The sequence below is a fragment of the Charadrius vociferus genome, unplaced genomic scaffold (assembly GCF_000708025.1).
Source record: "Charadrius vociferus isolate BGI_N301 unplaced genomic scaffold, ASM70802v2 scaffold484, whole genome shotgun sequence".
In the NCBI taxonomy this organism is placed as follows: Eukaryota; Metazoa; Chordata; class Aves; order Charadriiformes; family Charadriidae; genus Charadrius; species Charadrius vociferus.
The window spans coordinates 1,889,337-1,916,166 of NW_009648074.1; the positions used below are offsets into that span (position 1 = coordinate 1,889,337).

Consider the following 26,830-nt stretch of genomic DNA (forward strand, 5'->3'; position numbering starts at 1 on the left):
AGGGGATGGGGAAGCAGCTGTAAAAGGAACAGAGGAAGAAGGCCAGATTATTATTTTTGTTTCTTTTCTTTTTTTTTTTCTTTTTTTTTTTCCTCGTCTTCTCTCATCTTCGCCTGCCGTGCCCCGATCACAAGCCCTGCTTGGCCAGCGAAGCGGACACTTCGTCGGCTAGCGTGGCGAGCTGGGGGGAGTCCACCATATTGATGCTGCCGGTGGAGGAGACGTTGCTAAGGCGGCGCGGGGAGGCATCTCCGGAGATGGTGGGGGACTTGTAGACGATTTCAGCGCCGTGGTCGGTCTTGGCTTTGGCGTTCTCACGGAAAGTCAGCTTGTGAGTCTCAATCTGCAACGAGAGGAGAGGGCGGTGAGCGGGGAGGATGCGTGACGCCATCTGGAGAGGCCGTTTTTACCTGCAAACTGTCCACTTGGTCACTGCCGTCATGCAGCTCTGGGAGGAAAGCTCAGTTCATTGGCCTGATGCCCCCAGTGCCCCCAGTCCTCAGGCACGTCCCACGTCCCTTCCAGTAGCCCACACAGGGAACGAGCACAACTAGATGGGATGACAGGACTGGAGCACCTCGGGATGCTGCCATATCCTCCCCAAGCGCCCAGACCCGGCGTGGCGGTGGGTCCCAGGCACAGGACTCCGCCGGCACAACTCGGGCTGCTCCCACTCCCCTGGCAGAGATTTACGGAGGAGGTGGGATCCCCATACGGCGCATAAAGCTGCCCCTTAACCCACGGCCCCGCTGGGCACAAAACGCTGCTCCCACGAGCCAAACCCCTCTCTCCCAGCAAGCGCGAGGGCCAGGGAGGGGAGGTGAAGTGGATGGGGTTTGCTACTTACTGGTGCCCTCCCCAGCCGAGTGCAAGGCTGGGAGCTGGCTCTCCGGGGGGGTGGGTGGCTCCAGCACCAGGGACTGGAGCCCAGCAGGGTCTGGGCTCGGGGTCCGAGCAGCCTGGGGACGGGTCTTGTCTTCCTTGCCTTTCTCTCTCTACAGGTGAAGAAACCCGCCCAGGGCGGTGGGGTTGCAAAAAACGCATCAGCAACAAAAAACAAGATCCAATAAATGTCAACCAGAAGGAAAAAGAAAAAAAAAATAAAGAAAAGAAATAGAAAACTGGGGAGAAAAAGATCTGAAAAACAGGGCCATTCACTGATTCATAGGAAGAACAGGGGCTGACCTTGGAGATGGGGAGGAAAGCTTTCCACGTGCAGCAAAGGAGAGCAGATGCTGCCGGCACAGGTACTTTGGCAGAGCACAGAGCACCCCGGCTCCCCACGGGAGATGCAATGAAAGAACGGCACGTGAACCAGCATTCAGGCTGAAGAGCTGTGGACTACGTGCCAAAATCCGGACCTTCTGTGCCACAAAGCAAGGAGGGGACTAGGGACGTGGGAAAGGCTGGGGATGGGACAGCAGAGCCACCCACAGCCGCTCTACACAGAAGGTTCGTGGGGCTCAGCTGTGTCCTGTCCTCTCCCTGTGAAGAGAGCGTCCCACCTCAGAGCAGCACTGCCTGAGGGTGGTCCCTGGTGCCAAGGCGCGGGTGGGAATGGGCTGGACAAGGGAGCAATCTGAGGCAGCATCTGAACCCCAGTTACACCGACAACCTCCTCCAGGCGTGGTACGGGCAACTGCCATGCAGGAAGGCTGAGACAGGTGATGCTGCTGCTGGGTCACACCTTTGCAAAGAAATTCCCCCTCCAAAGGGCAAGTTCTTCAAGCTATGGCTCAGTGAATGTGCCAGGATATGAAAGAATCATCACTGTAATCATAAAAACGATGAAAATGGACTTAGTGAAGCACAGGGCAGTCTGATGCGTAGCAGCAGCGAGAGAAGGGTAAGGAAGTCAAGCGATCCCTCAGTCAGAGGCCAGCGCACCGCTGGGAGACAAAGAGCTGGGAGGTGCACAGAGAAAACGTGGCCAAGAACAAAGTGCCAAAATACAGGAGCCGAAACAGAACTTTCCCCTCCCATAGAGAAAAAAAAAGTATTTGAAAAACAAGCAAGATAAAAACATCTTTTCCCTGGAAAATTCAACCATACGTGTCACCAGGCTGGAATCTCAACTCTGGGCTTACCTGATCTCCCTGCTCCCCTGCCTGCGAGGGACTTGGCTGTCCTTGGCGCGAGGCTGGAGAGGTGTTTTACTCAGCTAAGACTTACTGTGGAGTCACCATCAAAGCCTTCGGCTCACCCCAAGTTCAGCATTTCACCTGACCTGACTGTCGTTCAATTTATATCACCCCAAACGCACACCACTCCCTACGCAGAGTCCTCGGTCAGTCTCAGCTGAGAGACCGAGACTTGAAGTAAGAAGAGATCACCTTTCTTCTGAAGTGACGGCCTACGGCAGTCACCACCTTTTCTAAATAAAGTTAAGCCTTTCATGCTCCACTTTCACTGGGGAACCAACACCTATGCAGCACCTTCAGCTGCCAGCTTTGTGCCACACCGCTGGGAGTAACTGGCAACGCAGAGTGCAAAAGCTGACGGTGGCACTCCTTAATGTGACAGGTTTGAGACACAAACATGTTTCTGCACAAATTTCAGAGCACAGCAGAAAGAGCAGGAAACCACAGGAGAGAAACCGACATTCACACTTATACAGGTGGCCACGGGCCAGGAAGAGGACAGAGACTCTCATCCTTGCAGCTCTGCCGCAGCTGCGCTGCAGCAAATGTCCTCCAGGTTGGCAAATGCAGCCCAGGAGCCCGCAGCAACGGCCGCCTGCAGCGAGCCGCCGGCAGGAAGGCAAGCTGGCTGCTGGGGCAGCGCCTGAGCAGCCTGTCCCTGGGCAGGGCGCTTCTCGTCCTCTGGAGGACACCCCACACTAGACCATGGGCAGCATAAGCGTTTCAAGCACTAGGGAAGAAGTGCTGCCTGGTCAGCAGAGAGGAAAGGCCACGTGGTCTGAAGATGAGCTGGGTGAGCAGGACCGTCTCCGAGTCCAAACTCCAACTGCTCTTCGCTTGCACGCCTGCTCACAAGGCAGACAGACACTTGCAGCAGAACAGCATACCTTGCTCTCGACCCAGCGCCCCTTTACCTTTTTATTTCCTCCTCCAGGGACGTGGCTGATGTTATCTAAGGACCCGATTTTCGATTGCACCTTATCTTTGAAGTCCAGTTTCTCAGATTTCACCTCCACCTGGCCACCGCCTGGAAGAGAAGAGCACGAGCTGGGTTAGCTCCTGTGCCAGCCAGGGCAGGCTGGAGAGAAAGCACTGAGGTCCGAGCTACCGCTCCGAGGCGGCTCAACCGAAGCACTCTTGAGGCTGAGCAGAAGGTGAGGACCAGGAAAACAGCAGCAAGAGGGACCCCACGGTGACGTGGGAAACCCAGGAGCCAGGGCAAACGGGAACCCAGGGTAAAGAGACTTTCCAAAGGATGCTGTGCAGAGCTGACAGACAATCCCAACGTTTCACAGAACCAAGGGCAGGGAGCTAACCTTACTCCCTTAAACTCCAGCAGTCCCTCCCTATTTATCCCTAAATACTTCCTATTTACGGTGATGTGTTGGCACAGACAAGGGTGTCCATGAGTCACACCAGATCCCTCCCCTACTACCGCGTGGTCAGGCAGACCGGAGAGGGTCTGGCAGTGACGGAACTGGGAACAGTGTGCAGCACCCCAGGGCTCACTCTGATGCTCCGGTCACTGCTCCACGTGCCTCCTCTCGCTCCCTGCAACACCCAACCCTCTCCCCATCTCCAGACGCACACCACAACGCAGCCTGCGAGCTCCCAGGGAGCAGCACCCGGCGCTGCCGGATGCTGCAGAGTCAAAGTGTACCTGGTTTGTGATGGATGTTGCCCAGGGAACCGCATTTGGATGTCACGTGGCTCAGGTCGACTGGCTTGTAAACGATTTGAACCTGTCCGTACGAGAAAGGAAAAGGCAATGAGCTGGTTGCCACCACGGGCAACCTGGGGAGGGGGAGGCACAACACACACCGGCACCTGATCTGGATTCAAGGGAAAGGACAGCTTAAACCCCAGTAAGATTAATAATACAAAAGAAACTGTCATCAGAAATGGGAGATCATTAATGCCCGTGTGCAGTAGCCTCTCTTAACATGTCAGCATGCACAAGATCACCTCTCCACAGAGGGGGGAAGTAGAGGCAATTTTAAAGTGCTTAAGTGAGAGAGAAAGTGGAGTGGTAATTAATTAAGATTTGCATACACATCATCCAAAAGGAGGAGATATACCAGAGAGAAAACGTAAAAAATAAATACCTTTTCTGGTGTAAAACATAAAGCTTATGTCCACAAAAACTGAAAGAACAGAAATGATCAATGTGCACAGAACTTTTAAAAGAGTGACCAAAATATGCATTTCTGAAAAATGCTGTAACGGAAATAAGGGTTAAAAAAAAGCAAAGCAAAGTCTAAATATCTGGCAGGAGTTCACATAATATAAATTAAAATGGCAATTATAATATATTGAACCAGAACAGCATTTCATGATATTATGCTCTGTTTTTCATTTGTTTCACCCATTACATCTCTGAACATGGGCTCCAGCAATTCCACTTAAACCACCCCATTCAAAGACCGGCCACGGCACTGCGACGTGCCTGGGCATGGGGCTGGTGGCCTCTTGCGCACGGACAATCGGTTTACACGAGACGCACACATAAGGAATGGTTAACGTGGAGCTGTTTAGTGGTTACATCAGCAGTTAAACACCACACTGGAAAACACCAATGACTGGAGAGGTCTGGGACCATCAGGTGTGTCAGGGACAGCAAACCACAGCACATACACGCCAGCTACATCAGGAGCAGGAGACAAGGGGGTGAGAAAACATCCCCATACCCCTAGAAGTTACCTTGGACCCTGGTTTTGGACTCACACCTGTGTGTGAATCGGCCATTGCAGTACTTAGTGGGGCTGTGCAGGAGAAATCGGACCATCCACACCTCAAGGCTGGTTCCTACTCACTGGGAAGTGCCTTGCTCTCAGTAATAGCCTGGATTTCAAGGGGAGCGTATCCTGCTCTCGGTGTTTTCACCGAATACCACACTGGGTGTGCTGCTCTCACAACTCTAGGGAAGGATGTGCCAGCACCAAAGGGACCTTTGCAGAGGAGGTGACTCCTCCAAGCAGCCTCCGGACCAACATGGCCAAAAGTCAGCACAAAGGATTCACCGTAGCCACTGCTCTCCATCGCACCTGAGCACCCTGCGCTGACTCAAAAGCCCTGAGGTGAAGGTGCGTCCTTCCATTCTCATGTTGGCCCCACGTCCACCAGCTCCATCACCCTCAGAGCTAGGTGCTGGACCGTAGATGTGCACACCACTGAGAAACGCTCCCCCATCCATCGTACAGCCAGGAAAAGGAGGGGGGAACAGAGGCTCAGTGCCACCGTCCCACCGGCATGGAGTCTGCCTTGTCTCTGACGCTCACGCATACCAATAGGCACATTTGACAGAGAGTGAAGACAGAGAGAGGGGAGAAAAGCAAACCTAGGGTCTGGGAGCACACTACAGACACAGACATGGAGACAGCATTGGGGAAAGATCACACGTTTAATGCACTGGGCAGAAGGAGAGCTAGATTCAGTCAGAAGGCAGAAAACAGACCCCCAAAAGGACAGCTGGTGCCTTTCTCATCCCAGCCGTGACCCCGAAGGGCCTCTGAGCAATTCGGGCACCACTGGGACCCGGGACTGAAAGACCTCCCATTTCCAGAGCAAGCAATCAGCAACTGAAACACTTTCTGTTTTCATTCCAGTTCCTTTTTTTTTTTTTTTTTTTTTAAACAGACAGGACTCCATTAACCCTTACCATCCTGCTGGGGAGCACAGAAGGGTCTTCCCCATTTTAGCAAGAAAGGAAAAGGGGCAGAGAGTTGCTTGCCTGGGAAACCAGTGCCAGAGACCTGGGGATCCCACCTTCCAGTATCAGCAACGCTTAGGGCAACTTTTGCCTAATGCATCACCTTGTCAGAGCATCCACTGGCTTTAAAAAAAAAAAAAAAAAAAAAAAGGTACCAACCCCAGGTTACTGCAGCAACAGTTCACTCCTCTTGAAGCAGCAATGGCTGGGCAGGCAGTCACCGCTGACAGCGTCGTGGAGGACTAAGACATGACAGCCATCAAACCCCGGTGGTCTCTTGTTGCCCCTCTATCGGAGGAGCCCCAAGGGACAGCTCTGCCGCCAGGACAGCCGGTGCAGCCACGCTCTGGCCACGTCAGTACATGGCTTTGCTCCAAGGACCCGCACCCAGCACTAAGCTGCTGCTTTCCGTGTAAACGCAGCCAGGCAGCAATCACACGATTTTCACTGCTGGCAAAGCCTGGGGAGGGATGACAACCTCCAGCCAAAAATCCAGATAATTCTTAACCCACTGCAGCTGCAAACGCTTGCCCATGGTGTGAGCTCTCAGCGGAGAAAAGGATGAGCTCACCACCCTGTGCTGCAGCTAATTACCAGCCACAGCACAGATGATTCGTGATGAACAGTAACTCCTGGCGTAACAAGTGGTCCACCGTGCACCAGGCAGTCCAGCCCGTGCAGGACCCTGGGGTCAGAAAGAGCAGAACAAGCATGGAACCTGCTTCACAGAGGTCTGACCTCCGCGAAGCAGCTCCTCTGGCCCGTTAAATAAATGCAGAATGACATCAAATTTAAGACGGAGGTTGCAAACCCAGTTATGTCCCAGTGCTTACATGCCAAACCCCCTGCAATGCTCGGTTTCTCAGGGAGGGCGTCCACAGGGATCAAAAACAGCACAAAGAAAATCCATCAGCAACATCTGAGGGGAACCAGATAGCTTCCTCAGACGGCCACAGACCAAGCAACCACAGACCCTGGGTCACACTGTTTGCGATCTCAGTGATGCTCCTTCCTTGGTCCATCATCTTTCCTGGTCCCAAACTCTGTCTCCAGAGAGACTGGGGTAAATTCACCAACCCCTGTAGAGTTTCTCCAGGTTTCTGGCACAGTAACTGAAAGCTGAGTCCGGCTATTTATCTGGGAATGGCTGGAAATGCCGGCATTCAAACCAATTCACTCAATATTACTTTAGGCTCACCCTCCATGGGCGCTGCTGGACACATTCATTAGCAAGGAGAAGCTTAATATCTGCATGGAACATACTTGCCTGATGGGAATGGGCAGGAACCTGTGCTTTCACATGTTGTACGGAGTCATGTGCAATTTAGCAGTACATTAAGCAACGGGGACTGCGTTTGCTTATAAATCTGTCCATCTACTGCATCAGCAACTACGTCACTGTCTGCTAGAGGCCACCCATCCTGCAGACAATGAGGCATTCAGCCTTCCAAGTAGTGTAAAACCTTCGGGTTAACGGGATGTTTTGTTACAGACATGGTTTCTACACGGGTCAGTTAGTTCTGTCCATGTCAGGCATGTACAGTACTTGTTAGGGTTGATCTAACCATGTCTTTTGGGTTAATGGAGTTAAATGACAGCACGTCACCAATCGCTATCTGATAGCAGGGTCGCTGCAGATAGCATTGGCGATTTAGTGTATACAACATGCCACTAATAATAAGGATTATTACAGTGCATTCAAAGTGTGAAGGTACTCACACTGCCTCCTCCCGGGATGTGTTTGATATTATCCTTTGAGCCACACCTGGATTGAACGCTGCTAAAGTCCAACTTCTTATTAACAATCTGCACCTTTGGTAGCCAGAAAAGAGTCATTGCACGTCACCAATAGCTATCTGACGGCAGGGTCGCTGCAGATAGCATTGGCGGTTTAGTGTATACAACATGCCACTTATAATAAGAAGTATTATAGTGCATTGAAAGTGTGAAGGTACTCACACTGCCTCCTCCTGGGATGTGTTTGATATTATCCTTTGAGCCACACTTGGATTGAACGCTGCTAAAGTCCAGCTTCTTATTAATAATCTGCACCTTTGATAGCCAGAAAAGAGCGTGAGAAACAACATGACCATCTGCAGCTTGACCATGCGTTATATCACTAAAACCAGGAACCTGCCTTCTAGTGCCAAGAGCAAAGGAGAACCTCTGGCTTGCCACACAAATTTGTCTACTCATGGGCTGGAAACTGAAGATGGAGGTGGGCAGGTTATAGCTAGAGATTGGATAGGTCTGGCTAATAAACAGCCCTGGTTTCCAGGCCAAAAACACGAGCAAAAAAAGCCAGCTAACTCCGTTTTCTTTCATTGAACAAAACGGGGAACTTGCTGGGCAGCAAACATGCTGGAAGGCACCAGTGCTCTGAGACTCACTTCTGCAGAGCCAGTGGAAGGAGGAAGGATGGAGCTGAGAGAAAAATGCCTGCTCAGCCCCATCTCCTGTGCCGGGCAGCATGCTCCCTTCTCTAGGACAGACAGATGTGGCCTCACGTTTCAGCAGCTCCAGCAAACTGGGCAAATGGGTGCAGCTGGCCAGGGCAGCAGGCTGGAGCGCAGGAGTTGTGTGTCCAGCACAGTCTGCGAGAGGACGCCTGAGCTCTGTGCTGTGCAGGGCTCAAACTCCCTCTACAGTTACAAAGAGAAAAAGCAAATGCTGCCAGGGATGCAGTCCCATGCCTGCAGTTTTCTCCTGTATAGGTGAGATGAAAGGGGCAGCACAGACCACCCCCAAAGGCATCAGCTCTACTGCATATTCCTACCGCCATCTCGAGTGGGAGAGCAGCTGGAAATGGTTTGGTGCCAGAGGGGAACCACATACCACACCAACTTCACTCTCCAGTCCCAAGGCCTGTATGCCCTCTTCCTTCACACAGAGATTTTTGTACTAATTAATTAAGCTGTTTCCCTTTATGGCTTGTTTTCCCTATCTGGGGAAAAGCGCAGCTATGCTGGAGTGACCCGACACAGAGGAGCAGCTATTCCAGACAAGACAAAGATGAAAACAGTCCCCGCTCCTTCCCCTCTGTGGACTGGATTGGCTTTACAACCCATGCAGGTATAAACCAGAGGTAAATGCAGGTAAAAACCAGCAGGCGCACAGGCTGCGCTCCCTCAGGAGAAAGCCCGTTTGAAGCACAACCCTCATGAGAGGAAAAGAAACCCAGCATCCTGCAAAAGAGCAGCACCACGTCACGCTGCACATGCAGTCCCTGGACGACAACGTCCACGACGCTGGCTGAGCAGGCAACCTCACTCTCCATTTCAGCGTGTCCCCAGCCTGCTGCTGCAAGGAGAGCTCCTCGCTATGCCCTGGTTCTTTAGCATGAGAAGCACCAAGGCTGACACGCACCTCCAGCATCGTTTTCCAAGTCCACATCAACTAATCCTGCAAATCAGGACCCAGTTCTGCTAGACCAGGCTTTGCCAGAGCAGTACTCAGTGATCCAGCAACAACAAAAGTGCTCAGACAATGCAGAAATACTGGAAGAGATGTGGCCTGGCTGACTCCTGGTATGCGTGCCCCATGTACTTTTGCTTCCCTAGGCTGGGGGACTGAAATCTATGTGGAGAGCTGGCTCCACACCCATCTTCTGGCCACCCTAAAATCAAACTCGTAGGATCAGCCCCGTCTGCCCCAGCTGCAACCGTTCTGCTAAGAGCAGCCTCGTGTCCTACAAAATCCCCAACGGAGTATCCAGACGTTCTCCCCTGCAAAGAGCAATGAATTGTCCCAAATTCAGCTGTTCTTACTCTTTCAGTGACAACAATAAACATGCTGCCTGACAGAGAAGCGGACAGAGAAAAAAACAACTCGTAAAAGCTGGATTAAAAAGAACAAGCACACAATTTAACCAATTTACAGTTAACAGAAGGGTTCTTTCCAAAATCCCTGAAAAGCAGTGTTTTGTGGGGGCGGCAGGAAAACCTTATGCCTTGTGCTAAGTGGGCAGGAGGGCTGAAGACACAGGCAGCTGGAAGGACACGTGCTGCTCTGCTCATGACCAATGGCCAGAGCAGCCCTGCCCAGGCTCCAGAGTCCCCCTGGACTGTAGTACTGTCCTCAAACCAGGACAAATACAAAGGAAAATGTGCCTTGTCCAGCAAATCACCAGCCATGGTGAAAAATGCACATAAGGAAACAGAAAAGCACACTGCTATTTAAGATGGTGAAGAGAAGCCATCTCAAAGCCTTCCCCCATGCCAAAGTCGAACATTCAGAGCCACAGAGTTACCTAGTTGCACAAAATGGCATGTGCCACACTGCGGGAATATCTGTCACGGCTCTGTTGCACTAGCAGCCGCAGGGCAACGTCTACAAGGCCCCCCAGGGCAGGCAAGCACAAGCACACGGGGACTCCTAACTGCACCAGCCCTCAGATGTGCAGTTCTGTCATTTAACATCTGTATAAGAGCCACCAGAGCCTTCACCAGTCAGAGGAACCATGCGCTTTCATGTCTCCACCCATGCAGCAAGGAGGATTTTATAAAAGCCTCAGGACACGGCCACACGGTGCAATGGAGCAGTGCAGAGAGGTTCGGATGGGTGCTGAGCAGCCAACACCACAGCTGGAGCCGTGTAACCGCACACCACTGCTCTTGGGGCTGCACTGATGAATTAGCCCATACCACTCTCTCACCCAAACTCTCCTCTGCTGGGCTAACAAAATTTAGCGCAAGACCCTGGTTCCCAAGCACCTCCAACACGGAGTTCACTTTGCTGCTCGTGAAACAGCTTCTCTGGGACTGAAAAGTACCAGTGGTTGAAAGGATAATAGCGCCACCCGTTCTGGGTATGCCACACTGCATCATGTTGCAAGACAGCACCTGATCACACAATGCAATCCAAAATCACAATGTTCTGAAAAACTTGCTGAGCCCGGGACCCTCACAGGGAGGAGACCATCCTGTCTGCTCGCTAACAAAGAAATGGAGGCAGCGTTGAAGGGACTGCTCCAGATCACACAGTATAGAATTCAGAAACACAACCCTGATCTTGCAACTTTTTAGGGCTGCGGGTCACAATTTGCTCTCCCTAACTGGACACCGTGAGGGAATGTTGTTCCCCTGGCAGCCAGTCCATACGTTGATGTGCCGCTCCATGAAAGCCACATCACAAGCTCTCTGCAGTCCTCTCTGCCGGACAGCTGTATTGCACTAAGCCAGACAAGCAATTTCAGGACAAACACCCAACCCAACCAGCCCAAAAAACTCCAAAATCAGAATCAGGCTGGAGATCAGCCGAAGCATGGCTGCCCACTCCTGTATCTGCGGCCCCAGCTGGGCGGCTGCTGCTCCAGGGAGGGCTCTCCCTTCCCAGACGCAGCACCAAGCACCCGCTGTCCCTACAGACAGGCCCCTGGAGAGCAGAGCCCACATTTACCTTGCCACCTCCGGGCTGGTGCTTCAGGTTTTCAGTTGAGCCAATTTTGGACTTCACATTTTTCAGATCAGGCATGGGTGCGGCTGACGGCTGGATGCGGCTCTTGGCAGATGCAGGAGATTTCGGTGGTGTGCGAACCACTGCCACCTTCTTGGGCTCCCTGGCTGGTGGGGTGGGCAGAGAGGGAGTGCGGGAACGGCTGCCTGGAGTCCCGGGGGAGCCGGGACTGCTGTAACCGCTTCTGTCTCCAGACTTTGGCTGCTCACCTGGAGTTTGCAGACAGAGGGAGGCAAGCACAGGATAAGCAATCTGGGTACACAACTCCTTCCCCACTCACTGCCTGCCTCTATGGGGCTGGTCTGCCCGGTCCCAGGGCCCACCCGCTGCTCCTAGTGCAGACCATCAGCACGGGGGAGATGGCTGCGCTTTGTTCTACTTCATTTTGAAGTGAAAACTGTGATTAAAGGGAATTTCCTAGTATCTCAGAAGGAACATGGTCTTCATTGTCTGGATCATTGGTAAGACTCCCCACCCAAGTGCGACGTTAGCATGCACGTCAAATTACAGACGAAAGACACTCAAACAAAACCACTTTTCTATTAGAAATTTGGAAGCATTTTTACACATTATTTTATATCATTAAATAAAGCTGATCACTGAACAGCTTAGAACTGTCCCACGTCTGAAAAGAAACAGAAGAAGAAAAGAAAACCCTTAAACGTCACCTTTCTCGGACTTTGCTGCTGCAGGAGGTGGTTTTTTCTGCTCCTTTCTGCCTGTTTAATGAATGAGAAAGATGCTTAAACATAACAAAGCTGGAAATTTAATTGATTCAAGGTTTTATGCGGCTCTGATTAAGTATGAAAAATATATATATTCAGTGAAATGCACCATTTTAATGGAAATTCACAATGCCTGATGCTTTCTGGGGTTTTCTTCTCTGAGAATAATGGGCTAATCTCCATTCCTGCAATCGAAGAATTGATCCTCTTGCCTCTGGTCTTTGTGAAATATTGCCAAGAGAAAAGGAATAGATGGATTAAAAAAAAAAAAATGGAGCTGCTTAAATCTTCCAAATTGGAGGAAATTCCAAAGGGATAAAGCAAGTGCCCTCCTCTGCACACCGGCAACTCTATGAACGCAGCATCCAGAAAGGATCTCTTCAGAGGAATCGTCTCCAGCTCTGCGCCCACAGCCCCGTGACAAGGCTGAGCAGCTCCGAATCTCTACGCACCCCTCAACCTGCTGGCCATGCCCCTGCTTAGCGCTGTGCATGACCCCAGCCTGCACTGGGGCAAATTTGTTCACTACTCCCAAATAATTTCACAGAGAACCTGGGAGCACCACCAAAGCAGAGCCTCTAGAGCCAGAGATAGCACGGGAAGGCAGCAGCACGCCGCTCTCACCATCACCTACCGGAGCTGGGAGGTGTCTTGGGGGCCGTGGGTGTCTTTGCTGGGATGCGCGTGGCATTGGTCGAGTTCCTCTGAGCCTGCCCGGCTCCAGACCGCGGCGTGGCCGTCTTCGTGCCACCTCTCATCTCCGGGCCCTGGGGACACAAGGGGGAAAGGCTGATGCAGGGGGGATCTGCCTGGTGATGGGATATCACCCCTCACGGATCAGAGCCACACAAGACCCTCCTGCTTCCGACCCTGACAGCCCACAGGAGCTCCCACGGCTTCCCCCACATGTGGGCATCTGTGACAGGGCTGTTCACACCCCAGTTCCCATCACGGCACCCGCCACAACCGCTGCAGTCACTCCTGGGCTGGCAGAGCAGCTGCGCTGCTCTCCCATGTGAGTCCTTAGCTTCAGCTACGTTATTCACCGTACGCTCGAGCCTGGTTAAAAAGTATGTTCAACTCCTTTGTCTGTTTTCCAAATTTCATCTTATTTCCCTTGTCCTGCTAAAATTTTGTACGGAAGATAAGTAAATCCATTGACTAGACCATTCAGGGGTACAGTGCCAGACTCCAAACACAAAGAAGCACCTCCTTTATCCCCACCTGTAACACACTGCTGTAACACGCACACGATCTGTAATGGCGTGTAAATAGCAATACACTATTTATTGTCTTCTGATCCTGCAGAAAATCCTCCCCAAATCTATAAACTAACACATCCTCTTTCTGATGACTGGTCTGTGTACAAAAGCTCACGAAAAACATGCAAGTGACAATTTACAAGCTGACTGGTCTCAAGACAGCAGGGAACCAGAGCAGAACCATCGCAGTCCCTATCGTGGTAAAACCATATCCCGTTGCCTGCAACCCGCAATCTCTGCTCTTTCACTCACCACGGGTGTATTTGTATGAATAAACACCACAAAGGAAAACTCCAAGCTACTTTTTACATTGCAGAATAACCACGGATGTGTGTGCATTTCCTATTCCCTGTGTAGCACCTGGCAGATCTGGCTCTGGCACACTTCAAATACATCTGCTGTTTACAGCCAACGCATCCATAAAACACAGCATAAAGCTGCAAAACAAAGAAGAGCACCAAAGAGCATAAAGAGACCTGGAAATGCCTCAGAGAGACCAGGTAGCACTTGGTAGCAATGAGATATTTTTGCTGTAATGCGGAGCAAGGGGCCTACGTGCTGGTGAGATGGACCCAGTTGCTTCAAACACCAAAACTGGAGCCAAGTCTGGCCACAGCCTCTGGAAGGTGAAGGGCAAGCACATCCCACCCTCTCCACTGAATGGGACACGGAGAGACTGCCCGGCCAACCACTGCCAGACCTGTCAGGAATGCTGTAAGGTATTCCCCAAGGCAGCTTTGCCTCTCTCACATCCCATTTCCTTACCTTAGCTTTCGTTTCTTGCGTTCCTGTACTGGTAGGTCGGGATGTGACAGAAGAGACTCGTTTAGAGGCGGAAGCAGGGCTGGAGGGTGTTTTCGAAGGGGTTGTGCTAGAGGAGGTGTGTCGCTGGGGGGGGATGGAGGGTCTATCGCCTGGGGGTTTGGCAGTGGAAGGTGAGGATTTCTTAAACATGGAAACAAAATAAAATTGGAACAAAAAAAAAATCAGTATGGGAGGGAAACACAAGGGGATCTCTGACATGAAATAGGATTAGAAGGTGCAATACAGAACTGGGTGCAGTACAGGTGATGGCTGGTACTGCCCTCTCCCTGCAGCACAGAGCTGGGCAAGAGCTGCAGTGCCCGCGATCCCACAACTACACTGGCAGATATGGGATATCTCAGATATCCCACACAGTGTAGCACCACCTGAGCCCCTTTTTGGGGGATGTGTCACCCCGTGACAGCCTGCCCTTGCCACCACCCTCCGCACCAGTGGCACGTTTTACCATCTGAACTGCTCTATTTACTCCCGAACTCTCCATGTGCTCCACTGGCAAAGATGCTGCAGATACCGCACTATCAACACCAGCATTTCTGGGAGATGGAGATGACTGCTCCCAGGTCCCCCAAACCCACCACATATCTGATTTATCAATAACGGATCACTGGTTTTTATCTAGATAATTGCTTGGTACCATGTCAAATGCTGAGCCTGATACAACCCGCCCAAACCTCCCTAGAGAAAGTCCCAATTTCACATTGTTTGAAAACATTGTATTTCTCATCTTTAATTCTTCACCCACTAAATTGCCCATCAGCTTGTCCATTATCTCGCCCAAGCACTAGCCAGGGTTATGGACAGCTGAGCTAAACCTCCTCAAAATCAGCAGTGTGACATATACCTTTAAAATTCTGGAATTTACCCACTATTAAACTCTGTTCCTTACCCAGAGCACAACATCCGCAAAGCCTAGATTATTTAATTTAACTTCCTAATTACACGTCTTGGTCTTCCACTGTTACAGCGTTTGTCCCCAGTACAGCCCAATGCAGTTCTGAATTTGCTTTCGCACTGGTTTGCCCCAGCAAAGCCAGCCGGCCCCTTTCTGCTCTCAGGCTGAGCAAATGATTTCAACCACCCACCCAACTCCATGAGCCACATGTTTGGGTTAGATTTGGTTTGCTTCCTCACCCTCAAAGATCACTATGGATTGCACCATCCAAACCGGGGTGAGGAAAGACAAAAATAAAAACACTCTTGAAAGACAGATGGAAGAATGGAAGATAATGGCAAGGTTTCCTAAGAGGCACAGCTGCAGTCCAGGAGAGCAGGAGAAGGAGTCAGGAACGTGCACAGCACTTAGTGGGTTGACGTCACCTCTGGTTTTATTTTTTAGCTTACCTTCAGCTTCTTTTCCTCAGCTTCAGTCCCCTCCTTGTCTTTGCTGTCCATACGACCTGACAAATGGAAACACACAGTTACACTTCTTGGAACTGGTCAGTAAACTCTGGAGAGATGATAGTGCCTGCAATACAGCAACATGCATGCTGGGTGGGTGTTCCACGTTCCTGATCTCCTTCAAATTAAATACTATTCTTAGAAATATTACAAAGTCACTCATTTCTTGCAGAAATACTTCCACATTGTAAACACATTCTTTCTGGCTTAACAGATTACCCTGTGCATGGGCAACAGTGCATTAGTCATCACTGGAGCATCAGACACACGCAACTAGGTCTGTATGAAACTATTTTGCCCAGATTTGCACTCAGTTCCAGTGGCGTCTGTTCAGTTTAGGACAGAACAGTTCTATTCAACCCTAAACATAAGCCTCCCTCTCTAAAACACCTATTGGTTCTACCAAACATATATATAAAGATTAAAATTCAAGAATGCCCCAATCCTATCAGCAGCAGGTTGCCCATGATCTTTTAAAGTTGTTGTTCGGTGCGTTAACTTTGCAAAGCGTTTTTATACCTGGCTGTTGTTGCTTCCCATCTCTCCTGCCACACTGCTTTCTGCCTCCGCCACAGACAGTGCACCTTTGATCTGGGTCAGACCCTGCAGGGTCTTAAAGGCTTAGCTGTTGCCCTACTTGATTTGTATCAAACACAGAGCGACTGACAATATTTCAGTGTTTTGTCCCATTAGTCTACAAGCACAACAGACTGCAGTATTGCTAATTAGGAGATTAGAAACAGAGAGGAAGTAATGTTTGTACTATAAGGCACTCATAACAAAGCCCCTTTTCCCAGTCTTCAGCTAATTCCTCCCTAATCTAGGAGGAAAAGCTGCTGATATTCTCCCCAGTGTTTTGGAAACTTGCCCTGGGCGGTCAACCCCTTCCCAGTGACATGAACAATGTTGTTAATCCAGCACTGACGACCCTGACCCATCCCAGCAACCACTCCCAGAGCTGCTGGATGCACTAACCTTCCCAAATTAAAGTTTAAGAACTACAGACTGGAGCAAGGCTGGAGCTGAACAGCCACAAATTATCTCTGTCTTTGAAGGAAAAGACCATTAAATAATTAAAGAAATTCCTCCTATTTAGTCAGAAACTGGTTGACTCCAGGCAATGCATCCCCAACCTGCTATTGTCTTCCGGCTCCGATGCGATGCTAGCGATAGCAAGCCATGCCAATGCCCTGCAGCACATGTGCAAAGCTTCCCGCTGACTTATTAGGTAGTGAACAACGAGAAATATGTTATGAGCTTTAGCTCCAATAGAAAAAGCTACATCAACAATTTCTTCGTGAACCCCACGCAGCAAAGAGCACACTTCTCTCTGCTGCAAACCAGAGAGGCAGTGAGCGGGATTTCCAGCCTAATGGAAGCAGCCAAGCCAGCTTTTGGGATGCGGCACTAAGGTGAAAGGCAGAGCTTCCCCCAGGCCAGGCCCCGGACAGCCAAAGCTGAGGTACAACATGGTGAGACACCATCGGGTTTTAACGCCTGTCCTGCTGCCCCAGCTTATTGACACAACTCACTGCAACACCTGCGTTTGACCACTGAGCAGTGCCCCTAGTGACATCCCTCCGACCTCCAGTAAAGGTGGAAAATAGGTCTTGGAGAAAGAAAAGGTCTAAGAGCTGCTCTGCTGGCAGGGATGCTCGTGCATTGAGCGGTGAACTCAGACCTTCACCCAAGACAGCTAAGACTGAGATTGCTGCATGAACGCAGCAGCTCCAGGGTCTGACTGCCCTCCCAGCCCAGCCCAGCCTGGAGACACACACGCTGTTAGATGTGCCCAAGAGCCAGGCCTCCGCGCACATAGGCAGCTCCCACAAAACACCCAAAATACAGCCATTGCGTTGGACCACCCAGGGACACACCGTCCAGAACGGGCATCGGAGAAGGATGCTTTGTAAGAGCTTTGGATGTGCCCTGTCGTGGTCAAAGGTCCAGCTAGCTACAAAGCTTGCCTCCAACAGCAGTCAGTAGTGGTTATTGAAGGGAAACGTACAAGAAACAGGACCAATGTGGGGCCTTTTCCATGGTTAGACCTGCCATCTCACTTGCCTTTTTCCTCCTCCCTCCTCTTTAGGAAAGCCAATACAAAGAGTTATTGGACTGGACAGTGGACACATGCAAACCAGATGGCACGTGTCTTGCTGGAACAAGCTGCAGTGTGCGCTGGGTTAGCCCCACTCCAACATGCCAGAACAACGTCCATCCAGTCTTCATCTTCTCTGGGAAGGTGCCAGGTGTGAGTTAAGGTGCCCACCCCACAGATCCAAGGAAATCAAAACAAAAACAGGTCAACAAAGCATGATCGGGGACACGCCAGCACCATGCAAGGGACGCAAAACCGAAGCATACGGGTCTGGCAAGTATGCCAGAACATCCAGGATTAAACTAAAGAGGGAAGGAGGGGGAGGAAGAAGCAGCGGCGTTTTGTAGATCAGTTCACAGCAAAGGTCCAGGCCATTTCCCAAGCAGCAGGATTCAAGAGGTGGCAGCAAGCTGAAGTATTTGTTCAGGCAGCCTTGTCGTGAGCAAGCCACCGGCAATGTGAGCTCAGGGCAGGCAAACGCTGCACACACCTTTTAGGAGAGGGACGCGACTGACGGCTTTATCTGCAACCTGGGCACAAGGTTTCTTCTTGGGTGTCCGGCGTTCTCCGGTATCTGGCACAGCCTCTTCCAAAGGAGCATCTTTGTCTTCCACATGATCTTTTAACTCAAAAGGGAGTTTAGGTGTTTCTAGTAAGGGTCCAGAATCTTCTCCCTCCCCAGGCTCAGCTTCTTTTTGGGAGATGATTTCAGAAGGCTCTGATGGGGTGACATCTGTGTCTTCTTCCCCCTTCAATGGTTGCTTCCTTTCCTCTTGGTCCCCTCCTGCTTTATATGATTCAGTTTCAACAAGAAGTGCCTCTCTTGGTATGTCTCTAAGGACATCTTTGGATTTGCTTTCTTCAAAGGCATATTCTTCAAGAGCTCCCTTGGCTGTTGCAGGACACAAGCCCATTTCAGGTCTTGGTGAAGCATGCTGTCCCACCACGGAAAGTAAACCCTGTTCAGAAGTTTCATCAATATCACGGTCCTCATCTCTTTCCCGTCCACTGGCATCTTCTTTTGATGGGGCTCTGGTACATAAAGGAGATGGCCCATCTTTAATCTGGGAGTCATCTGTGCCACCTGCTCCCGACAACCCCTCAGTGCGCATATCACGACCTAGCTCTGTTCCCAGCGCTGGATCCACACCAATGCCTTCTCTGCCTCGATGATCCCACAACTCATTGTTGCCTTCAGATGCTCTGGAGTCTTGGTACATATCCAGGGGTATTGGGATGGTGACCTCGATTCTGGTGGGAGCTGCTGTTGTAGCCTTCGTTTCATGCGACAGAAGAGGCTGCTGGAGAACCCCAGCTACCTGCTTTGTGGGCTGGCTTTCCCTTTTTATCGCATCTCCCACACGCTCCTGAGGGCCAGGCTGCGGCTTTGGAGAGCTTGGCTCCCCTGGAGTTGAAGACGCAGGGTACGAAGCGTGGGCAAACAATTAGCAGAGGCATGTCAAATAAGTAGTCAGACATGTAACGCTGAAGAAACACTAAGGATTTCTACTATCTAGAGGAAAAAAGCAAGTCCCACACTGCCCCATTGAACAGACAACTCACTTCTACAGTGGCTTTTGCCTTTAAAGAAACTCTGATCCCCATGGGAATCCCAACAGTGACAGCCAAAACATGTGGGAGACCATACTCCTCCCTGGACCTGGTCTCGGCGGTGGCTGGGGTACCCCAGGCTTGTGCCATACAGGCCAACATCTGCAACACCCATGCTCTCTGAGCTGGTTTAGCTATAGAGGCTTTCAGAAGCCAAGAACCCACCCACTTTCTAATCTAACACCACCACTGGACCATCAGTTTGCTGGTCAGTGACCGCTTCTAGCCTCAAGGGCCTCAACAAAACAGGTCAGACACCCTCCCCTCTTTCATGGGCTTACAAAATCCCTCAAGTCCTCTCCTCCCTTGCAGGAGATGTTCATGCAGACATGGCATCAGTTACATCCTCCCAGAGCTCAAACCGTCTCTGCTTTGTTCTCCAGAACATTTCTATTGCTAATAAGCTCGGGGGACTGCACTCCTGTCTCTTCTCTCTTATTGCTGTGTACTTCAACAGCCAGTGGAGCAGACAGCCTCAGTGGAAAGGACTATTAGTAAAATGTGGCTATAGCCACAGGGCCACAGCAATTTTGGCCTGTACGCCCACTCAGGCAAATTAGAGCTCCAGCACTGCTGTCACCATTTGGGTAGAGTAGAAAATGTGACATTTAGAACCCAAAACTTAAGGTCACAGAGACACAGATCCCTTTTTCTTTTTTTGGGGTAAAAGAGAGAATTATGTTCTACCGCTGATGTCATGCATGACACAGACCTTTACAATTTCACCCAACAATTGCTGCATTAAGCCATATATTCTGGTTGAGCTGGGGCTTTTCTGTTAGAAATTCATTCAACTGAAGCAAAGATGCACTGAGCAATGGAGAAGTCACCCTGAACATAGGTAAACTGCTTTCAAGTCCGCCGCCCTAGAAAGAATGTATATCTTATATTACGAATTTGTCCAGCTTCAAATACTCTATAGTCTTTTTGAGCACTGATGGGGTAAACTGAAGAGCCTAGATCAGAGCACTTCAGTACTGAGATTTCAATTGTTGCTTTGTTAGTTTAACAAACAAGATCAAAACAAGAAAAGAAGTCAAGACTGACTCAGTCTTTTATCAATGTTCTCCCCTTTAACCATAATGGTTCAGTGAAATGACCACACAAAGACCTCAGAAACTGTGGTTTAAGAGAAATTCTAAACTGGCACCTGTTGGCAGGTAATATTTGAAAAGCGGCACCAAGAAATACCTTTATAACCACAAGGATATGAAGGGTGTTTATGCAGTAGCCAGCAGACCGTCCTGGCTCATTTCTCCTGCAAACGATCAACATGACCATTAACGACGCCTATGCAGAGACGTGGACAGTCAGTTCATTAGCTGTACTCCCATACTGCCAGACCTGTCAGCGCTACGCGAGGTCAAGACCTAGCACAGTGCCAGCAGAGCGACAATGGTGAATCAGAAGATGCGTCTCCACCTGAGACCCCAAAGGCATTTCAACACGCTCCATCTTCACTGCAAAGATCATTTTTTCAAATCCCGCAACATGAAAGATGAAGGTAGCTAGCAACAAGATATCCAAGACTCTGTGGGTGCACCGATAATCACATTTTCCTCCGAATCAAAGAGAACCATTAAAAGGAAGCAGTGCATTACTACAAGTCCACTTTCAGAGAAGTAACAATTTACATAAGAAACTAGAAATGTCATGTATAGGTTATATCAGAGCTCCAGCCAGCTGCATGTCTCCATGTCTGACAGCTGAAAGATCCCAGGACAGTACAGAAAGGTCTTATTAAAAATCTGGTGAGAAACAGCAGCTAGAAGCAGACTGAACAGGGCAGACAGAAAAGAGAACTTCACTCCCCTCCTGCTAACAGTCTTGATTTCTTTTTTGTAGTGGCGCTACTATTTTGCTAGTCCAAGAACCACTGGACAGTCAATGAAAGGTTTTATTTTAACAGGGAGCAGACTGCACATAACTGTGTTGATCTGTGCATGGAAAACAAAGACAACCTGAATTTTGCCCTGAGCTGAGAAGGCAAAGACCTATTTACTTCTTTAAAAGACGTGGATGTCTGTAAATGCACTAATGTAGCCACGAGGAGAAAAGATGCTGCCCAAGCAGCGGGAGGATTTTATTACGTCTGCTGCACAGAAAACTATGTTACAAAAGGGGGTTTAACTAAGATTTTAAACAGAGCACGAAATTAGCGCTACAGTGTATTAGCACTAGCAAGTCAGCTATCTCAGAGTGAGTTTGAACCCATACGCCTGCCCCATTGGGTCCAGAATTAAGCTAGCACCAGGTGCTTTGCAAAAATCCCATCCTGAAGTTTTCAGTCAAGTCTGAACTGAGCAGAGTCAAGAGAGGCTTTCCAGATAGCCAGGCGATTGCTGGATAATTTCTTGGCTCATCTGAGCAATCACACAGTTAATGCTCAATAAACGCTCACTGCCCACCGTGCCTGGCTTTGTCAGTCACATTCCCTAAGACTGGGATGAGAAAAAAAGACCCTTAAAATCAGGGCACCAGTGAGTAGGTTTGAGACATGTTTCAATTTAGAAAGAGACACAGCATTAGAGAAAAAATTCACTTCTTTCATGTGTGACATGCAGGGCCCAAAACTGACTCTGTTCAATGCTGAGCAGTTCCTCCTGGCTAACTGCACCATCCCCGCTCTGTTTACTACCTTTTCTAGCCTGGAGGATGCCGTTTTGCAACTGGACAAACAAGCATCAGGGCTTCAGGCATCTGAGAGAGAAATGTGGTGCATGAAAAGCTGCGGCTCCCTGAAATGAGCATGTTGGAACATTCAAAGCATGTATGACCCTCCCCTGTTAGGAAGAGGGAGAACTGCACAACTGCTCGTACAGTGCAGAGAATTTGCATTACAGAAGAAAATTCCCACTAGCAACCAGCCACCCGTGTGGGCAGCAATAACGGGACCCCAGGAACAGATGATTCACTAACCTTGAGGGACATCTCCTGCAGCGTGGTCTTCCAGGTTGGGGGTGGCTCCTACGCCCGCTTCTTCAGCTGGTTCCAGTTCAGAGAAAGAACAGGAAAAACATGATCAAAACAAGAGTTAAGTTTAAGAGTGTGACTGGAGAATTTATTTACCTCCCTGCTGACTCCGCCCATCAGCGCTGTATTATGAGCAGGGCAGTATCAGAAAGGAAATCAACCCATGCCGACGATGGATCTAGCTAGATTTATTCAGCTTGTGCTGTACCGGACTGGAGGAGTGTTTCACCAACTCACACATCCTGGGTGGCAGGTTAATACAAGCTCCCTCAGGCAGAGGTGCAGAAAAAAGGCTGTGAAGGAGCAGGGAAAATTGTGGATTTATATCCCCTCTTCTACCCCCACCTAGCGTTTATATTGCCCGCAGCATTCACATGAATGTCTCTTACCTGAGCCCTACCGTCTTGAAGTCTACTACTTAGCTTACTGTAACAAACTCTGCCGAGGCTATGTGACACCAGTAAATCCGAGTCTGATATAAATCTGACACTTCAGGAATACTGGGATATTAGAAAAGCATAATTTTCTTCACAGCAGTGATGGTTTGCCTCTATGAAAATTTTTTGAATTTATTATATGACTACTTTCAAACAGGCTTAATCAATTATATTTGTATATCACAGTTCTACAGTTAAACTAGGACTTTCTCCGTTTTCCCCATTATTTTTTTTTCCAAAGAGTTCAGGACACACTGCTTCTTCCTGGCTCCCTGGTACAGTCAGATCTTCAACCAGAGACTGCACATCCTTGCTAGCGGGTGAGCCACTCTCTGTTTCAGCCCAGGGCTCCAGCAGCAGCCTGGGAACTGGATGCAGGACAGACAATTTGGCTGCCCGAGGGAGTGGGCTGTGAGCTTGTTTTGGTGTTCAGGCATTGGCACAAGCCCATTTCCACCCACTACCTTTCTCAGGTTCTGCCTGACGCTTCCAGGAAAAGCCAGCGAGTACTGCACAGGGGCCACACACTCATTTTTCACATACAGACCTGACTCTCCCAGGAGCTCCTGCCCTCTTGTACACACACAGCACTGCTGCAGCTCACTCCTTTTTTTCCTCGGCCTCTGAAAGACCCCCACCCCTCACCAGAAAACCAAGTCCAGGTGCAGTGATTCCCCACAGAGCATTCGGGCTGAATTAGCCACTTCACTTCCTCTGCATTATCCTTAAAACACGCCGGCAGCCAAAGAACTGCTGCAGTGGCCTGGTTTTCACCTGCCACTTCAAAGACAACCGCATTGCCCGGGCTGAGCGAGAGCTCCAGTAAGACAAGCAGCAAGGTCCTGCGGTGACCGCCTCTCCTCACCAGCAAAGCAAGGCTGCTGGCAGAGGGGCAGAGATGACCGGGATCAGCAGGTAAGCGCTTAGCCTGGAGATGGGAGGCGAAGCCACCACAGAGACAACAGATAGAAAGATTGTCAGATGGGGAGCTGAGAAAGAGAGAAGAAAAGGCTGCGAGTTTCCCCCAGGATGGGGAAGGCAAGAGGACAATTGTAAGCTAGGAATTATTTCTACAGGCCATGGAGAAGAAAGAAGCACGCATCAGGAGCAAAGCAGGCCTGCGAGAGGTTTTACGCTGTTATTTTAAAGCACTAACCAGTCTCTGCTCTGTCTGCATCAAGAGATGAAACTGCACCTTGGTCTCCCTCACCTGTGGTTCCTTCTGGGATCTCCCCGTGCTGTTCGACACCACCCTGATCCTCGTGGTCTCCTTCCTCCACTAAAGGTGCTGTGGCATCTGAAAAACAACGCAGCTTTCACATAGCCATCAAGTGGCAAAACCCTGTGGAGGCCAGGACATGCCTGAAGAACGTTTCGCTCAGAAAAGCACTCGACTCCCTCCCTTGAGCCAGTGCTTGTGGAGGGAGACAACTGAGCATGACACAGTAAAGCCAGTATCGCAGAGACAGCTATGAGCTGTCCCCTCTGCCACACAAACCACACATCTCCAGCGTACTCCTTACGCAGCTGGAGGCTTTACCATAAACACTGTCTGAAAATGCACAGCTGAAGGCAGCCACTGGTGCCTGACCCGCATGCACGGCAATGCCGTCTGCATGGGGACTTCACTGATCTGGAGCAGGAAAGAACAGCTCCCATCGGATACTTTCATAAACCATCTGAGCACTGCAACTGCGTGTCGCACTCTGGGCAGCTCTGAGACAGATACCTGGCTCCCTCTACCAGAGGGACATCTGCTTGTCATGACAGTCCCAATCCAACTGGAAAGAGGGACAACATCCTCTTCTGCACCAGCCAGGTCTTACAAACTGATTTCTGGAGCCACACACACAGGAAGAGAGCCACTTCACAAAAGATCAGTCGGCCCACACCTCCAGCGCAACAGGGCTGGAACTGGTCAGCATCTCTGTCTACCTTTCTTCTAGATAAATTCTGCAAACTTTACCCAAAGTCTCCAAGAGGCAGATATTTGTGATTAAAGCAGCCAGAAGAACACAAAAAGTGCAGTTAAATAAAAAGGTGAACAAGTCATTCAGATAACAGTCTGGAGCAGCACAGACAGGCCCCGAGTCCTACCAATGTGACCTTTACATCAGCACAAAGTTTTGTTTTATGTATAGACTCTGCCCACCCCATCATTCCAGCATGAATCGTGCCATACTAATGAACATATAAATACAGAGGGGGCAAAAAAAGAGTTATGAGATACAGCTGACTCTGAAAGGGAACACAGCGACCAGGATGTGCTCTGAGTATTTTGGGGGAGCACAATGATGCAAACCTCTGGCCCTGGGAGCACACAACATGGGATTGCTCCCAGCTGCGCTAACGGGAGCTCGCAGCCACGGTGTAAAAAGTCTTCAGGAAACAAACCGCAAGCAACTTCCTGAACTACAAAAAACACTTCACCTTCTCTTGCCTTCCAACCCACTCTCCACCTTTAAAGCTCATTATCTCATTCTGCAGAGTGGCAAACATCGCTTGTGATGAGACTAATGAAAAGCATTTGTCCAAGAGTGCAGACACTCCTCCTGAGAAACCCCACCAGAACATGGCACGGCGAGTTTTTTGGCAAGGTTTACCACGACCCCATCCATCATGGTTTCAAAGCAGTAAGTCAAAGAGCTCCCACCTTCCGTAGTTGGGGTGCTCTTAGCGTCAGATGTTTCAGAAACAGGCTCATCCGATCCATCATCGACTGGTATCTGAAGGGGATAGCCTGGAAAACATTCAAATACTTAGAACAAGTCCTTGGCTATGAATTACGGCCTGTGAGTTACAAACTCTGATTGCCCAGATCCACAGCAGCAAGAAACTGTTATTGGAGAGTATAAAACACCTGAACTAATAAGCAAGCAAAGCGTGAAAATGCCAACCAAAAGCACCAGTGTCATCACCAAAAGGAGCAAGCAGAAACCCATCAGCAAAAGAAAAGCCCAGTGAACCGGACAGCTAGAAACAGCAAAGCATGGCACAAGCAGGAAAGGAGATCTTAGCAACATAAGCAGAAAAGATGTACAACTTCTGAGTCACTGTTGTCCTCTCTGCCAGTTCTGGAGCCACTAGACTCCGTCCCTGCTGGACACTTCCATGATGAGTTAATTCTAATCGTTGCAAACCAGCAAGTCTTTATAAAGGGCTTGGTGTAGCACATAACGTACTGCACGAAGACTTGGTTGCAAAGTCATCTTTTGGAAGAGTAGGGCAAGAGGCATAAGTCTCCTCTCTGCAAGGAGTCTGGGCAAATAAAATAATGAGAACTGGAGAAAATAACTTGGAAAAGAAGTTTCAAACTAACATAAGCAAAATCCCTGGGAACCTGTGATGTGTGAAGCTGAAGCTACAAGCTGAGAGCAGCTATCAGACTGCAATGCATTACAGAACCCGGGATGAATGGATGCTATGGATTCTCTCCAGGACGGAGGCGATCCATTTATTTGGTGTAAGCTGTGTCCAAAGCACCTCAAGAAAAGAAAATTAAGACGATGTATATATGGAGCATAGCCAGGAGTGAGTCCCACCAGATTTGCTGGCGTTACGTGGGTTTCCAAGCTCAATTGTGGAGCATGGTGGAATGAGAAAGGAAAAGCTTCTTAAGAAATGCAGGTCTGAAATATGGGGCGAAAGACTCTTGCATGGCCCCCGCTCCCAGAGCTCTCTGTTCAGTTCTCCCCATCTCCCTGTGCAGGTGAGAAAAGCAGGCAGCAAGCAGCATCCTTGAGCTGTGTCTCCAAATAAAAGCAGTGCTGTATTTTTATAGCAAACTGAGGAGTGAACACAGAAACATACATTTGCAAAGAAGCAGCAATAAGATCATCACTAGTCTGGATGCTGGGGATTGTTCTGCTCTTGCTGGGCAATGATATCAAAGAGCAGCGTTTTCCTATGACTATGAACATCAGAGAATCTTGTGGGCTACCCACTGTCCACTGGCTGCAGCCAGCTGATCCACCATAACCTTCCAGACACACATACCATCTCCTCCTGGCCATCCCCAAGGACCCCTCGCACTGCCACGCTTGCCCCGCTGGCCCCATTTAGGTCATTCTCTCAGCAGTAGGCAAGGCAGGTCCTTTACACCATCTCCTCCTGGACCAGCTCACCTGACGGGATGTGCTTCTCCTGTCCAGCTGCATGATCCTCCATCATGGTGACGTCCTGACGCTGCTCCGCCAT

At 49.9% G+C, this 26,830-nt stretch overlaps 1 protein-coding gene across 1 annotated transcript; it reads right to left on the bottom strand.

The window, feature by feature from the left end:
* MAPT (microtubule-associated protein tau) lies at positions 1-26,830 on the bottom strand. The gene is made up of 12 exons (XM_009883845.1): positions 26,758-26,830; positions 25,287-25,373; positions 23,844-23,930; positions 22,143-22,208; positions 15,458-15,513; positions 12,664-12,796; positions 11,973-12,023; positions 11,248-11,513; positions 7,810-7,902; positions 3,802-3,883; positions 3,056-3,168; positions 1-343 (listed from the first exon to the last, which is right to left on the bottom strand). Exons 1-12 carry the CDS (start codon positions 26,828-26,830, stop codon positions 128-130), a joined length of 1,323 nt encoding a protein of 440 aa, XP_009882147.1. The 3' UTR covers positions 1-127.

Bases quoted from the DNA above. Each gene is read 5' to 3' on its own strand.
- MAPT (XM_009883845.1), bottom strand. From the start codon at position 26,830: ATGGCGGAGCAGCGTCAGGACGTCACCATGATGGAGGATCATGCAGCT. The intron at 22,209-23,843 runs GTGAGGGAGACC...AACTGGAACCAG, and splicing joins GATCCCAGAAGGAACCACAG to CTGAAGAAGCGGGCGTAGGA. The intron at 12,797-15,457 runs GTAAGCTAAAAA...TTGTGTCCCCAG, and splicing joins CTGAGGAAAAGAAGCTGAAG to GGCCCGGAGATGAGAGGTGG.